This window comes from Sceloporus occidentalis, unplaced genomic scaffold (assembly GCF_023333645.1).
Source record: "Sceloporus occidentalis isolate IW3139 unplaced genomic scaffold, rSceOcc1.0.p SCAF_232, whole genome shotgun sequence".
Lineage (NCBI taxonomy): Eukaryota > Metazoa > Chordata > Lepidosauria > Squamata > Phrynosomatidae > Sceloporus > Sceloporus occidentalis.
The window spans coordinates 842455-859364 of NW_028317212.1; the positions used below are offsets into that span (position 1 = coordinate 842455).

A 16910-nucleotide genomic window follows, 5' to 3' on the forward strand; every position below is an offset into this window, starting at 1 on the left:
GGGGAAATGGGCGGGGAGTGGGACATGTCAGAATGCCGCTCCCATGACTCAGACTTTTCCAGTAGCGACCTGGAGACCCAGAAAAGTGGCATTTCTCCCAGAGTCTCTGGGTAAAACCCAGAGAGTTTCGAGGTATGATATAGGAACATTCCTGCGCAGTCAGTGCCATCAGCCAAAGTTGGACTTTTTCCTGTTGTTTTTTTTAATTTGTTTGAATGGCCCATTTGTTGTTGGCCTACAGAGCTTAAGCTTTCATGATCGTTCCTCTTGGAACACAGGGCCGGACTGGCCCACCAGGATACCGGGAAATTTCCCGGTAGGCCGGTCACTCCGTGGGCCGGTCCGCGACAGACCAACCTTTAAAACAGCCACTGAGCGGCTGCCAGCAGTATTGAAAGCGGCACCTGGGCTCCTCCTTCCGCCACCGGCGCCTAATGATGTTAAGGGGGCTGGCCTGCACACGATGTGCTGCCCAATGGCAGTGCATCAGCACTTCGTCCTACATCTTAAAAGGGGTGGGACGAAGAGCTGAGGCACGGTGCGTGAACACCGGCCCCATTAACTTCATGAATGCCGGCCTCCACCCGCTACCTACACGAGACGTCAGAAGCAGTGCTAAGTCGGGGGGAGTGTTATATGGGGGCTTAAGGCTTCTCTGGAGGCAGAGTGCCCCATGATATTCCTTTTAACCCCTATATGCCACTCTGCCTCTAGAAATGCCTTTTAACCCCTATATTCCACTCTCCCCATCTACCCCTCCCCTTCTTATTATCTACCCCTTCTCACTATGTGCCCCCTCTCCGCCTTCTCACTGCCTACCCCCTTTTCTCACTATGTACCCCCTCTCCCCCTTTCTCACTATCTAACCCCTCTCCCGTTTCTCACTATCTATCCCCTCTGCCACTTCTCACTGCCTTCCCCCTCTGCTCCTTCTCACTGTCTACCACCTCTGCCCTTTCTCACTGCCACCCCTGCCCCTTCTCACTGATTCCCCCCCTCAGCCCCTTCTCACTGCCCCCCCCTCTGCCCTTTCTCAGTGATCCTCCCCTCACCCTCTACCCCCTCTCCCTACTTCCCATTATCTTTACTTACCTTGTTGCCGGAGTCCTGTGGTGGGAGCAGGAGGCGTCTGTCTCCCCGCTCTGCCGTGGTGCACGCTTCACAGCTGAGCGCCAGAATATAACATCATATCCCGGCGCTCGGCATGAAACGCCGGCACCCCGACGGAGTCACAGAGAGTGAGGGGCGCCGAGCAGTTGCTGAAAACTTCACGAGCGACCGCTCGGCGCCCCTGCCCGGAACTTAAATTAAAACATAGGGGTTTTTTGTTTGTTTGTTTTTTAACTTTATTTAACAGGGAGGATGTGCGGCCGCACACCCCTAATGCCGGCCCTGATTGTGTGTCTGGGCATGTTAGTGTGTGTGGGAATGTTAGTGTGGGTGTCTGGTTGTGTGTTAGTGTGTGTGTTAGTGTTGTGTGGCTGGTTGTGTTGGTGTGGCTGAGTGGGTGTGTTATTGTGTGTGTGGGTGTGCGCATGTTAGTGTGGGTGTCTGGTTGTGTGTTACTGTGTGTCTATGTTAGTGTTGTGTGGTTGGTTGTGTTGTTGTGTCTGAGTGGGGTGTGTTAGTGTGGGTGTCTGGCTGTGTGTCAGTGTCTGTCTATGTTGTGTGGTTGCTTGTGTTGTTGTGTCTGAGTGGGGTGTGTTAGTGTGAGTGTCTGGCCCAGAGATCACTGACTGTTATTCTGCATGTCCCTGACCGCAGGGAACTCTTAATGAAGGGTATTTGGAGGCCGTGTGTTACGATGCGTGCAGCAAACAATTAACATGTTCTGTGCGGGATCACATGCTCCGTGCGGATTTAAAGCAACCCTGACATTATTTCTTGTCTCCTCTCCCCAACCTTAAAACCAGAGCCGGGGTCATTCATCGACCACCAGAGACCACAATGTAACCAATGTGATGACTTAATACAGCGCAATTTCCAGAGAAATCTTCGGCTGACGCCACCGGACGCTCTTATGAATGACAAAAATATGGGACATACTAAAACGAATGACAAAATGGAATGCCCATAGACTTTAATGGGGAGGAATGCCCATAGGCTATAATGGGGAGGAATGCCCATAGACTATAATGGGGAGGAATGCCCATAGACTTTAATGGGGAGGAATGCCCATAGACTATAATGGGGAGGAATGCCCATAGACTATAATGGAAGGGAAAAGAATAATTGATTTTGAAATAAAAGCTTAAGAAATAGCATTTAGACCTTTGGCACACATACTCCCTTAGGACACACATGTGATCTAAAACTCAGATTACGTTGGATTATAGCTGTTTTCTATGGAATGACAGGTGAATGACAGTTTTGAGGGAATGCCCATAGGATATAATGGGAGAAAAAATAATACTGTTTTTTTAGAGAAAACCATATGACATATCATATAGATCTTTGGCACACATACTCCCCTAGTACAGACACAGGATCTAAAACTCATATTATGTGGGATTATAGCTGTTTTCTATGGAATGACAGGTGAATGACAGTATTGATGGAATGCCCATAGGATATAATGGGAGAAAAATCAAACCTTTTTTTCAGACAAAACCCTCTGAAAAATCATATAGATCTTTGGCACATATACTCTCCTAGTACAGATACATGATCTAAAACTCATATTATGTGGGATTATAGCTGTGTTCTATGGAATGACAGGTGAATGACAGTTTTGAGGGAATGCCCATAGGATATAATGGGAGAAAAAATAATATTCTTTTTTTAGAGAAAACCCTCTGACATATCATATAGATCTTTGTCTTGTATACTCCCCTAGTACAGTTATAGGTTCTAAACCTCATATTAAGTGGAATTATAGCTGTTTTAAATTGGTAACATTTATTTAAGGCTATGATTAACCCGTTAATGACCAGGTTTTTGTTTTTTGGTTTTTTTTACAATGCTTTCCAAAAAAATATCAGATACATTTCCATCTTTTTTCAACTATGATTTCCTGCCAACTCATTCAGTCCATCCCTAAATTTTATATTGAGTTTTTAGAAGACAAGTAGGATCTTCATTTGAAAAAAATATTTTATACATAAACCATTATTTAATATGAAAAAAAAATCTAAAAATAGGAAAAATTCAATTTTTCACAGGTTATTCTATTACAAAATATACATAGCCAGTGCAAAGTAAGAAACACATGTATTTAGGTATTTGCCTTGATTTTGGAAACACCTCATATGGCTGGTATTTATTTTGGTAGTTACTGGGCTAAACTGGGTTACTGGGATATATATAATATTTAACCCACAAAAGTGGCCAGAAAAAGCTATACTGTTGTATAAAGGTATACAGTGCCCTCCACCAACATAGGCACCCTTAGTTTAAACTGAGCTAAAAATGCTGTGAAAATTTGTCTTGTTTAACCCTTTCATCTTTTCTTCAAAGAATACACAGAAATGCTCTGCTATCATGGATATCAAACAATTGCAAACACAACACAGGTTTTTAAAAAAATAAATAAAAAAAAATGAAATATATGTGTGGCAGAATTATCGACACCCTTTTAGTTAATACTTTGTGCTTACCTCCCTTTGCCAAGATAACAGCTCTGAGTCTTCTATAATGCCGATGAGGTTGGAGAATACATGGCGAGGGATCTCAGATTCCTCCATACAAAATCTCTCCCCATCTGTTAAATTTCAAGGTCGACGCTGGTGGACTGTCCACATGTTTTCTATGGAGTTCAAATCAGGGGACAGCGATGGCCATAGTAGGACCTGGATTTTATCAGCCCCAAAACATTAAAAAAGCTACCACCATATTTAACTGTGGGCATGTGGTCCTTTTCCATATGGCTGCCTCTCTGTGTGGCTAAACCCACTACTGGTGTTTATTGGCAAGAAAACTCTTCTTTGGTTTCACACGACCATAGAACCCGGTCCTATCTGAAGTTGCAGTAGTGTCCAGCGAACTGAAGCCAGTTGAGTTTGTTTTTGGATTAGAGTAGAAACTTTTTTCTTCAAACCTTCCAAACAACTTGAGGTGATGTAGGTGACGTTGGATTGTAGTTTTGAAGATTTTCTGACCCCAAGACGCAATTTATTTCTGAAATTCTTCAGCTGTGATCCTTGGAGATTTTTTTTGCGACTAGAACCATCCTCTTCACAGTGCTTTGAGACAATATAGACACACATACTCTTCCTTCCAGGTTAATTCATAACATTTCCAGTTGACTGGAACTCCTTAATTATTTCACTGGTGGTGGAAGTAGGCATTTTCAGTGCTTTTGCCATTTTCTTAAAGCCACTTATAGAAAGTGACGGCAGATAACAACCATTCGCCTCATCCAGTCTGCCCAACATCTTAAAACTTTCCTTAGTACCTGGCCTTATCTTATATCTAGCTTAACCTTATGCCTATCCTATGCTTTCTTAAACACCTTCTCTGTATTAACATCTACCACTTCTGATGGAAGGCTCTTCCATGAAGTCACTACCCTTTCAGTTAAGAAATATTTTCTGATGTTTCTCCTTTTAAATCAACTCCCTTTAAGTATTTAAAAACTTAAATCATATCCTCTGAAATAATTACCCCTAAATCCCTTTCCTCACACGTTGAGGTTAGGACGGTATCAAATATTCTATACTCTGCCCTTGGGTTGTTTTGCACTGGTGCATTACTTTGCATTTATCAATGCCACAGCTCTGACCATTTTTTCTGTTTATCTAAATCATTTGCCATTTGGTTTATCCAGGGCCGGCCGAAGACTTAACGCCGCCTGGGGCGAAGTTTAAAACGCCGCCCCCCCCCCCCCGCCGACGCCGGGGGGGGGGGGCGGCATTTTAAACTTCGCCGACGGCATAATCTACGACCCCCCCCCGGTACTTACCTTTAAACAGTCCTGCGGCGAGTCTCCCTGCTCTGCCACGGTGCCGGCTTGTAATGCTGAGCGCCGGAAATTGACGTCACTTCCGGCGCTCTGCATTACAAGCCGGCACCGGGACCGAACAGGGAGACTCGCCGCAGAGGAGAGAGAGAGAGGGGCGCCGAGCGGGTAAGCTAAAACCACTCGGTGCCCCTCTCTCTCTCCTCCGCTTCAAAAAAAAAAAAGCGCTTGGGGCGGCAAAGTGCCGCCCCTTCTAAAGTGCCGCCTGGGGCAATTGCCCCAGTCTGCCCCATTATAGGGCCGGCCCTGGGTTTATCCCTCCAGGAACATCGACCCTGTTGCAAACTTTTGTCATCTGCAAAAAGACATCCCTTTCCATCCACAATATCACTAATAAAAAATATTTCCCATTTTGTGAAGCTCAACAATCTTTTGCCCCACATCACTGCCATATTTTTTGGTTTTACCCATTATGATCAATGACTAAGGGAATTTGGCCTATGTGTTACCTAATATTTATACCCCTGTGAAACAGGAAGTCATGGTTGAACAACTTCCTATTCCAAGTCACCCAAATGTACTAAAAAATTTAAACTATCAATGGAAACCTACGTCAAGACAAATTTCCACAGCATTTTTTGCTCATATTTACAAAGGGTGTCCATATTAGTGAAGGGCACTGAATACCTTTATACAGCAGTATAGCTTTTTCTATACTTTTGGGGCCCAACTATAATATATATATATATGTTTGAAAACAGTGATGCACATCTTTCATATTTTGCCCAGTAACTACCAAAATAAATATAAATACCAGGCATAGGAGGTGTTTCCAAAATCAAAGTAAATACCTAAATTAAGTTAGATTTTTTATTCTACTTACTTTACACTGGCTATGTATATTTTTTAATAGAAGCAACTGTGAAAAGAATGGTAATTTCTTCGCATTTTTTAGAATTTGTTTTCAATATTAAATGGTTTGTGTATATAAGATCCTACTTGTCCTCTAAAAACTCAATATATAATTTGTGGGGATGCACTGAATGAGTTGGTAGGAAATTATAGATGAAGAAAGATGGAAATTTATCTGGTAGTTTTTTGGAAAGCATTGTAAAATAAACGCTGGGGTTAATCACATCCTTTAAAGAAATCTTACCAATTTAATTATGTATTATGCTGGGCTAATTTGGAAATGTTTTAACAGCAGAATAAGTCTAGTTTGGTCCAGTTTAACACAGGTCTAAATCAGCATATTGAAATATCCAGCTCTATTCAGTGGTTTAAATTAATCCATCTCAGCTCATTGAATACCATAGACGGAAATACAACCTATTTAGTAAAAAAAAAACCCAATAACTGATTTCTCTCACATAATTGGATAGAACCCACTATCTCAGTTTATTTTAGTTAATAAATATCACTTTAAGCCACATTATAACATTTAAACCATTTATCTAATTTACTAGGGCAATGTTTACTTTATTCGAAGTTGCTTCCTATTGCCTGTAAGTATGAGATGGTTTACTTTAGTTAGTGGTGAGAAATGCAGAATTTGCTTTTGATAGTCATAGATTCCATGAAGGAAAAAGAAAGAGCAAAAGAAAATTGTGACATATTATTGTCTATTGCAGCTGCTTGTTACCAACTGGCAAACTTATGTTTTATCAGAGAAGAGTGGATGGCATACTTGTGCGAGGACTCAATTCAACAAAATAACAGTTTTATCAATTTGATAAAGACCTCATTGTGAGGTTGAAACGTTGTTGCTGTCTTCCTTTAATAAATCTGCCTGAGCTGGAACCCTTGAGTGCCTGGAGCCTTTATTTATTTTGATCTACTGGGGAGCTGGCCCTTCCTGGCACAGTTAAGCACCAAGAGTTCCTTTGGTGTGAGTGCAGATTCCTCATTCTGGTGACCAACATATTACAAGAGTCACCAGTGTTCAAAATGACAAAGATCCATATGATATTTCAGAGGGTTTTGTCTGAAAAACAGGTTTGATTTTTCTCCCATTATATCCTATGGGCATTCCATCAATACTGTCATTCACCTGTCATTCCATAGAAAACAGCTATAATCCAACGTAATCTGAGTTTTAGATCACATGTGTGTCCTAGGGGAGTATGTGTGCCAAAGGTCTAAATGCTATTTCTTAAGCTTTTATTTCAAAATCAATTATTCTTTTCCCTTCCATTATAGTCTATGGGCATTCCATTTTGTCATTCGTTTTAGTATGTCCCCAAAAATATATTGCTTTTAGACATCATAACGAGGATTTATTGGGCGCACAGACCTGAAGAGTGTAATATTTGGGAAATATCGGAGGAGAGCGCACTGTGCGCACCCCGCTCTCTGCACATCCGACGCAGCGACGGGCATTGCGGAGGCAAACCGAATAAAACTGTTCCTCTTGGGTTTGAGGGGCCCAACTCATCCAATGCAGGGGCCTGCACTAAATCAGACTATTACAGTCACTCCACTGCAACCCTTGCCAGGTTGTTCCTAAAGGAACTGGGATGTCAGCCCGGTCCGAACCTTCCGGAAATCAGCACTCGGGATGCTTAAAGAGCTGATTCTACTTCACGTGTATTGTACAGCGCTGCGGAATATGATGGCACTATATCAAATAATCTAATATAAATAATAATTATGAATAATAATATGAGACATTGGCGAGGATTTTTCTGTCTGGTTAGAAATAACAAGACGGCTTTCCATCCGGCTCCGCTGTGGAGTTCTTCGGGGGAGGGATCGCTTTGGAGAAGAGAGAAGATTTACATTCAAGGGGCTGTTACATTTGTTACAATTCTGATTCTTTTTCTTTTCTTTTCGTTTTTAAAGCATTACAGTTTAAGAAAGAAATGAGAAAAAATTTTTTTTTTCTACTTTTGGGAACACAATCAGGGAGAAGGATCCCCGCAGCATAATAATTACATGGGGGCGAGGGGAAGAGGGATCAACTTCTCAAGGGCAATTCTTAGCGGTCCCAAGGATCATTCGTATCAACCCGAAACTGTCTGATACGTTGGAGGTGGCTCCAAGCCATAGATAACACATTGATTTCACATGTAAGAGATTTATCTTATAGATTCCATACGAATATGTGACCTCGTACACGCGGTATATCCAACACGCACACAAACGCACACAGATACTGTTTGAGGGGCAACCATGAAAAGATGTCATTTTATTTATCCGTTATTTAAGGTGGAAGTCTCACGGGGGGGAAAAAAACATTTCAACAGGCGTCATGTACGGTGCCGGCACTGACAAAAAACCCGGTCTGATTTCAGTCCTTTATCTGCAGACCTGGGTGTTGTCAGATGTGATGTTTTGGGTGACGCTTCCGGCTCAAACTCTGTACTGAGTCGAAATGTTAGAAAAAAAACCCCTCCGATAGTTCAGACTTTCCACGTTTAGGGTCCTGGTGCGAGCTCATAGTCACTCGACTCCGATGATTGGGAAAACGAGTAATACGATGATGATGATGAACTCTCTTCAGGATCCGGCTGAGAAGGGTATATGTCCTCATATCTTGGAGGTGGCTCTGAAGGGGGAGGCTCGTTGATGTATTCTACTCTCGGGCCCCCTCGCCATGGAACGGTGTGTACGTTTTCCCCGTCGCTTCCGCCGGAATCACGGGCGCCCCTTTCAAACAGGATGCTGTCATAGGAAGGAGGGTCCCTGCTCATTGGCCGATCATGTCCTCCTGCAAAGTTTGGAGGTAGGGCTGACGGGAACGTGAAGACTTCGTCACCCATCCTTGGAACCGGCTGATATCTGCAGGCTTCTGGGTCCTCCTCAGAGTCGCCGTCCCGACGGTTTTTACTCAGACAGATAGCCAGGCAGTAACACAAGACGATTAGTATGATTACGATTGTCTGCAGTAAGGGAGTTTCACAGACTTTAGGGGGTTTGTCTGTGTTGGATACCGGCTTGCAGGCTGGAAACACAAGTCCTGGGATACTAATCAGTACCCCGCAAGCCAGTAACAGCATCCCGAGTATTACGAACTGCACAAACTGCCGGCTTTTCCCGCAGAGGAAGCTGCTATCTGGATCCGTCGGGTCTCCTTCTAATTCCCTCCTTCTCCTCTCTCGTTTGGCAGTAAACGCTGCCATCATTACAAATGCCAGCCCTAACCCGGCAAGTACCGGGCCCGTCGCCTTGTAGGTGATACAGCTGTCGGACTGGCATGTCGCGAACCCATAGACAGAAAGTAGAGATCCGCCGCATAAGAGCGCCCAGCCAAACACAAACAGCGTGAATGTTATTCTGCTGCTTGTGCGAGGGCCAGGAGTGCCGAAGCAAGTGCGCTCCATGACGGCTGAAACGTGTACCTGTCGGGTGTCAGTCAAAGATGTTCAGGTGCAGAGACTCGCACCTATGTGCCGGCTATTGCGTGCACACGAATGAAGGCCTTTTAATCTCTGCCTATTTTGTCTTTTTAAAGTCAATAGAAATCGCGATTTCGCTGCCTGTCGTGGACAGGTAACTGTTATGCTCAGTACTGCTACTGCTCACAATCTGAAACAACCAGAGTGTCTGGATGCGCTTTTACAGAACATCACAGCATTGTGATGTCACAGCACTATGACATCACAGTCAGGGCAGGCTGTACCACACTGCAAAGACCATAGGGGTGTTCTGTCCTGCTTCCAAATATCTTCAGGGCCAATACAGCTGCCGCTTTCACAAATGACAGTGTTGTATTCCACCCCCCACCCCCCTAACACGAAGTGGTTTGTTCCAAACAGACTTTCTGCAGTGTTAAGAAGTAAGGGCTTCATAGAAATACTTGTAACTTGTTAATAGATACAATGTTGAGGATACTTGAACAGAAGAACAAACCCTGTTGTAATAAAAGACAATTAACCCTTTAAGCACCAGACTGTGGTTTGGTTTTTTTTGTTACCCTTCGTGACCGAGGATGTTTTGACACTTTGGTGGCGCTCGTGTTTAGCTGTAATTCTCTCCCATTTAGTGAACCCACACAAGTTTCTTGTTTTTTTTTTTCTTTTCAGGACAAGATCTTGTCAGTTTATTTTCTAAAAAAAATTAAATATGATGAAAAATTGAAAGAAGCACTTTTTTTTTCCACGCATCAATGTCATATGTTACAGACTGTGCCCCGGAGTATGTGGGCTGTATCCACTAAATACATATCTTTTTCCTCTCTCTTATAGGATTTATACTCTTAATAATATACACATGTATTCTATATATTTAAATTTGATCAAATTTTTATGCATATGTATTATGGAGGGGAATGAACTAAAACTTTTTATGTGCACATATATATGTATTCATCATATTTAATATTTATTATATTGATTATTTATTGTGTTTATATATTTTTATATGTATTTATTGTATATTAAAGATATTTTTTTATTCATATTTATATATATATATACTTATTTAATTCTATTTTTATTCATCTTTTTATTTTTTACAAATGTATAAATTATGGAATCATGGTCTAAAAAAGTTACAAAGGTTATAAATCTATATGAAATGCACTTTATAATTGTCAAGATTATATAAATCTAAAAAAGAATATATAAGTACAAAATATGATGACAAACGAATTCTATACTATATACCTTGCACTAACATACAATACACCCTTAATTGATTGATTAATTCATCCTATCTTGTATCGGATCGTTATGTGTACTATTGCTACTTAATCTAATTTAATTTGATACAATGTAACGGGAGACAATTAACACGACGCACACAGAACCAAGTACTTAAGGAGGGAGGAGAGAACAAACCACTGAAGAAGCCTGATTGGGCGAAACGCGTTTGCGTGTTGAATCGTTATCGCGTTACACCTGCAAGCCGCCCGTTTCGGAAGAAAACGGAGAGACTCAGATACGCGAGAGACTGTTTTTAAATGTAAGCATGCTGCATCTTTTTTAAATATTAAAAACGCATTTATATCTCACCTCCCTGCCTCTCTATTCCATGCTGCTTGATCCGTGTTTTTGTCGTGTGGACGGCTAAACGTTCAAAGAAGGGACCCAGAGAGAATCTTCCAAAATAACTTGTTAAACGAAAACGGAGCCGCAACTCTTTTGCCATACACTTGAAAAAGTCAGAGCAAACTCATTGCTCATTTCCATGTGAGTGAAACATCACATAGGTGATACGCCTGATTTACATGTATTTGTGGAACGCACTATGATCTTTTGTTTCTCTTTTGTTTCAACATATTGACACATTATTTTGATACAACGGATGGAGTTTGAAATGCCAATATAAGTATTATTATTTTATATTTTTACTGCACATTTTTTTGGTGTATTAATTAATTAATAGTCACCTATAAAAATAATAACACACATTGTACTGCGCTGCGGAGTATGACGGTGATATATAAATAATAATATCACACATTGTACATCACTGCACAGTATGACGGCGATATATAAATAATAATAACACATTGTACAGCGCTGCGAAGTATGACGGCGATATATAAATAAATAATACATTGTACAGCGCTGCGGAGTATGACGGCGATATATAAATAATAATAACACATTGTACAGCGCTGCGGAGTATGACGGCGATATATAAATAATAATAATACACATTGTACAGCGCTGCGGAGTATGACGGCGATATATAAATAATAATAATTATAACACACATTGTACAGCCCTGCGGAGTATGACGGCGATATATAAATAATAATAACACATTGTACAGCGCTGCGGAGTATGACGGCGATATATAAATAATAACAACACACATTGTACAGCGCTACGGAGTATGACGGCGACATATAAATAATAATAATAATAACACACATTGTACAGCACTGCGGAGTATGACGGCGATATATAAATAATAATAACACACATTGTACAGCGCTGCGGAGTATGACGGCGATATATAAATAATAATAATAATAACACATTGTACAGCGCTGCGGAATATGACGGCGATATATAAATAATAGTAACACGCATTGTACGGCGCTGCACAATATGACGGCGATATATAAATAATAATAACACACATTGTACAGCACTGCGGAGTATGACAGCGATATATAAATAACAATAACACACATTGTACAGCGCTGCGGAGTATGATGGCGTTATATAAATAATAATAACACACATTGTACAGCGCTGCGGAGTATGATGGCGTTATATAAATAATAATAACACACATTGTACAGCGCTGCGGAGTATGACGGCGATATATAAATAATAATAACACAGATTGTACAGCACTGCGGAGTATGACGGCGATATCTAATTAATAACACACATTGTACAGCGCTGCGGAGTATGATAGTGATATATAAATAATAATAACACATTGTACAGCGCTGCGGAGTATGATGGCGATATATAAATAATAATAACACATTGTACAGCGCTGCGGGGTATGACGGCGATATATAAATAATAACACACATTGTAATATAAAAATTTGATTTACTTTTTTATATTTTTTTTCTACTAACATCGTCATTTAGTCTCGTGACTGTAGTATGGATGAGAGTGATGAGAGTTGAAGAGTAAAAGTGGCTACATTTAAATGTCGTTAATATTTGGATATTTATCTGTATGACGTCATATAATGTATATCACACTCACTTCATCCAGGATGCTCGGCTCACCTGAGGGATAGACAGAGTTGACAGCAGTGATGTCATCACGGGCTGCCTCCTCCAGAGCAGCGATGTCACAAAGGCAGTGATGTCATAATGCACTGCTTTATAACGGCGAGCAGCCAGGCAGAGAGTCACTTGCAGACACTACTTGGTGCATGCGACTGCTACCTTCTGGTTCTCCAGTTTGTAGAGCGATTGCTATTTACTGCCACTAATAATGGAGTTTCCGTGCTCAGGGCTCTGTGGCGCTCATCAGGAGGAGGACCTGCGCTCTCTATGTGTGATTGTGTCCTCCCTGTTCATCCAACACCCTGACAACATCACCGCAGAGCTACTGGCAAACCTGCTGTCATGTAAGCAGTTTACACGCGGGTTATGGGCGTCCTTCGCAAAGAACTCTGCAACAGCTGAAAGAGTTCTGCGGATGCTCCTTGAGCGCATGAAGAAGGAGGAAGAGGAGGAACGTCGTGACGTCTCCACCGTGCTTCGCAGCCAGCGGGATATCAGGTCTGTGGAAGCCGTATCAGCAGTTCATGGAATAGTAAATGCTGTGGAAGACGGATCCGTCATCAACAACCTGTTCCCAAAGCTTCTGTGTGCGCTGATTACCGAGATTATCCGCACCAGAGCGAGAGACACAACCGGCCGCCAAGCATTTCATCCACGTGGATTGGCAGTGGAGACGCTGAAGGACGTACTGGTGAGACAGAAGATCTGTGACGACGCTGACATCATGGAGGGGTTGGAGCTACTGTGCGAGTTTGAGGAGACTCACCCCGAAGGAATGTTTTCTCTCGCAAGATTCTTAGTGACGTGTGGAAGAGAATCTATCGGAGAAGTTGTTAGTGGACTGCTGCCGGTGCTGGAGACATCTCGCCCGGCACATCTCATCACCGTGACCGCCTTCTTTGTAGAGCTCCTCTATCACCCAGGAGTTATGGACAAAAAAATAGCCAAATCCGTCCTTAAATCGATGATCAGGATCTCCGCCAGCTGCGATTCCGCCATCCGCTGCCTCTCCATCCAGGCTCTAGGAAACGCAGCAAATGGAGCCAACAAACTGATCAAGAAGTACAAGGACTCCATCCTGGGAACGCTACTGGCTGCTTTAAGAGAGGAGCAACCAGAGCCCAAAGTCATCGAGGAATCACTGAAGGCTGCCGCTAAGATCGTGAGACTTCTGACGAGGAAGGAGATCGGGAAGCAGTTTGTGGAAATGGCGCTGTACAGCCAAAAGCTCCTCAATAACACCAATGGAGGGGTGCAGATGAATGCGATCCTGCTGCTCGGGGAGCTGGGCCAAAAATGTAAAAAGGTCGGCACAGGGTCAGCCGCTAATCATTTCCGGAGCTGCCTACCATCTCTGCTCGTGAAGCTTCCCCATAAAGACATTGAAATCGCCTCGTCGGCCCGGTTCGCTCTCTATCACTGTTTGCCCGTCGTGGGCTGCAGGGACATGCAGAGCCTCGTACACGGGCAGAGCATGGAGCTGAAGACCATCCTCAAATCCATGGCGGAGCGGCACGCGGAGGTAGCCAGGGACCTGGTGGCCCAATCCGTTAAGCTGCTGCTTCACCTGGAGACGCTCAGCGAGATCATCACGCTGATAGGTGACCTCCTGGAGTTCATGGACCTTCGGGACCTCTATAAACTGAATAAGGACGTGAACCTGGAGCAGCTCTGGAGGGACATGACGGGGCTGTCACAGTACCCCATTCCCTTGGTCAAGGACGCAGCATGTCGCACCCAAAACCTGCTGCTGTATAAATGGCCGGGGATCAGGCTCTCCCCTCTCGTTTTATCTATGAAGGCGGCTTTGAGACCCACAGACTTAAAAAAGACAGAAAAATGGAGCAAGAAGCCGCTGGAGACGATAAAAGAGGAAGAGGAGGAAAAGGGGGGAGAGGAGGAAGAGGAGTGGTGTGACTGCGTGGAGGAGATGTAGAGCGGCATCACACTCACAGCAATGTATAAACACCATCAGGGATATAATTGACCCAAGCAGAGATCTGACTGTCATTCTGGAGTAAAGAAGGCATTTTTTTTCCTAGTTTGTGCAAAATTGGAAAGAGTCACAACTGGGTTTTTTTTGCCTTCTTTTGGATTAACAGCAAGAACAATAAATTTGTTAAACCTGGAAACTTTTCTTTTTTATTTCTTTATTTTTAGTTAAAGAATCTCAAACAGTCGCTAAAATCAGTTTCCATCTAAATTAGTGGTAATAGCATTTTTGCCAGAAAAAGAATAAAACAATAATAGTGCAATATGTACTGAGAATTGGGGTTTATAAATGTGAATATTCCACTCACAAACGAAGATGAAATTCAGACTCTTCAAATACCAGTAGCAGAACGTTCTTTGAATTGTTCTAGCGATCTAAAAATAAATGAAACCACAAGAGTGCAAAATCCGCTGTTATACGCAAGGTAAAAATCAGGATCCACTTAAAAGAATGTGGTGGTATAACCCAAGTGTTATGCTAATAGGCTCAGGATAAATAAATACAGCAAAGAAGCCACTTGGTGGTCCTATAATCCTCGACGCGTTTCGCCGGTGCTGTGCCGGCTTCCTCAGGAGAATCGGTCCGTATCAAATAAAATCAATCGCCAGAAAACCGCGTGTTGTGGAGTCCTGTACGTCCGTTTTAAATATCCGCTGTGCGTCCTTCTATAGTGTATAAGTTGATCATCCGCATAAATATTAAATAATTAATACTAAAATACATGAATCTTTAAATAAGATCTTTCTTAAATGTAATATATTATAAATTATTTTAAAAAATGATCATTATATAATTCAAATTTCCCCTAAAATTATAACTTTATAAGAATATCTAAGGAAAAGTATACACAAAAATATAATAATTCCGTTATATTTAAAATTTGGTTTTAGTGTTCAATAAATTAAATATTTTATATATGTTTTATAATTTTTATACAAATAAAGTAATATATGAATAATTTATTGTAAGATCTTCTCTAAAAGCATTTCACTTAATAATGTATTTTATAAATGAATCATTCATATATCTAAGTCAGTATTCAGACCCCCCCTTTTTTGTATGTTTGGAATGGAAATATCAACTCGGTCTCCCTTCTTGAAAGTTCATATTTAATTTTTCCTCCTCTCCAGTGTGGCGAAACGAGATCTCTGCCAATAATTAGAAAATCTGAGAGGGAGAACTTGTTACAATTGTTACAAATTTTGGAATGTTATGCTTTAACCTTTTGTTGCGAATATTTCCAAGATGTTCCAAACATCTGACTTTTAACTCTCTTGATGTGCGGCCGATGTATACCACATATACGCTGTAAAAGATAAATTACTCCACACGCCCTAATGCGCTGAACTTCTGTTCATGGAATGACAATGGTTTAAATACCCCGGTGAAGCGCAAATTGGTAGCCACTCATTTACAGAGGTTACGAGCCCACGTGGCTTTCCTGCAGGAAACTCACTGGAAAGATGTTGAGGGCCGCACTCTTAAGGCTCCTTGGATTGGTCAATGTATCTCGGCTTCTTATAAGTCAAAATCTAGGGGGGTAGCTATCTTGTGGCACAAATCACTGGATTTTAACAGGCATTCCACGGTGATTGATCCACAAGGGAGGTAAATCTTATTGGATGTTACGATAGAACGCAAACGCTTGCTTTTGGTTAATGTCTATGCTCCAAATGCCCCCAACGAATCTTTTTACTGTAAACTATTTGATTTGTTAACTACTGTAGATTTTTCTGATGTTATTGTGGGGGGCGATTTTAACCCTGTGCTGGACTCTAGACTGGACAGGCAGGGTTCTAACAGAGTCTTACTGTAAGGCACGTACCGCCCGGCGTACGGTACGTGCCATTCAAGGTCCGGGACTTACCTCCCGTGGCAGACCGCGTCTGCTCGTGACAGGCTCCCGGTCCCTGTCGCCGGCTCGGGCAATCTGTTCTTCACTCCCCGCGTCCACGCGGGGAGCTGGGGGACACGCCGGCGACGCGGCTCTGGTCCCCACGGAGGGGGCGGCGCTCCAGCACGCCGCCCTAAGTTCCTCTCCCCCTGCTCACAGTATGCAGGGGGGAGGGGGAGGAGTGGGGAGAGAGGCTTCCCCTGGAGGGGCGGCACCTCTGGTGCCGTCTCACAGGAGAGAGATGGTTGGGGGCGGAACCGAGGGCGGAGATCCAGGCGTGACGTCAGACGCCACGTCTGGGATCTCAATAAAACCCTCAAGCTCCCTTATGTCGGCGCTCAGATATTCTGAGACGCTCTGTGCCCTACACAGCGTCTCCTGTACTGTGCTCCTTCACCTATTTGTTTCCTGATTTGATCTGTTACCTGACCCTTGCCTGTGACCTGTTTATGCTACCCTGCCGCCTGGACCTGACCCT

At 42.7% G+C, this 16910-nt stretch overlaps 1 protein-coding gene across 1 annotated transcript; it reads right to left on the bottom strand.

Annotated features, from left to right (window-relative positions):
* Positions 1-8313: 8313 nt before the first annotated feature.
* Positions 8314-9219, bottom strand: LOC149276658 (transmembrane protein 171-like). Its single transcript, XM_089503427.1, has one exon. The coding sequence runs from the start codon at positions 9217-9219 to the stop codon at positions 8314-8316; it is 906 nt and encodes a 301-aa protein (XP_089359553.1).
* Between the last annotated feature and the right edge of the window lie 7691 nt (positions 9220-16910).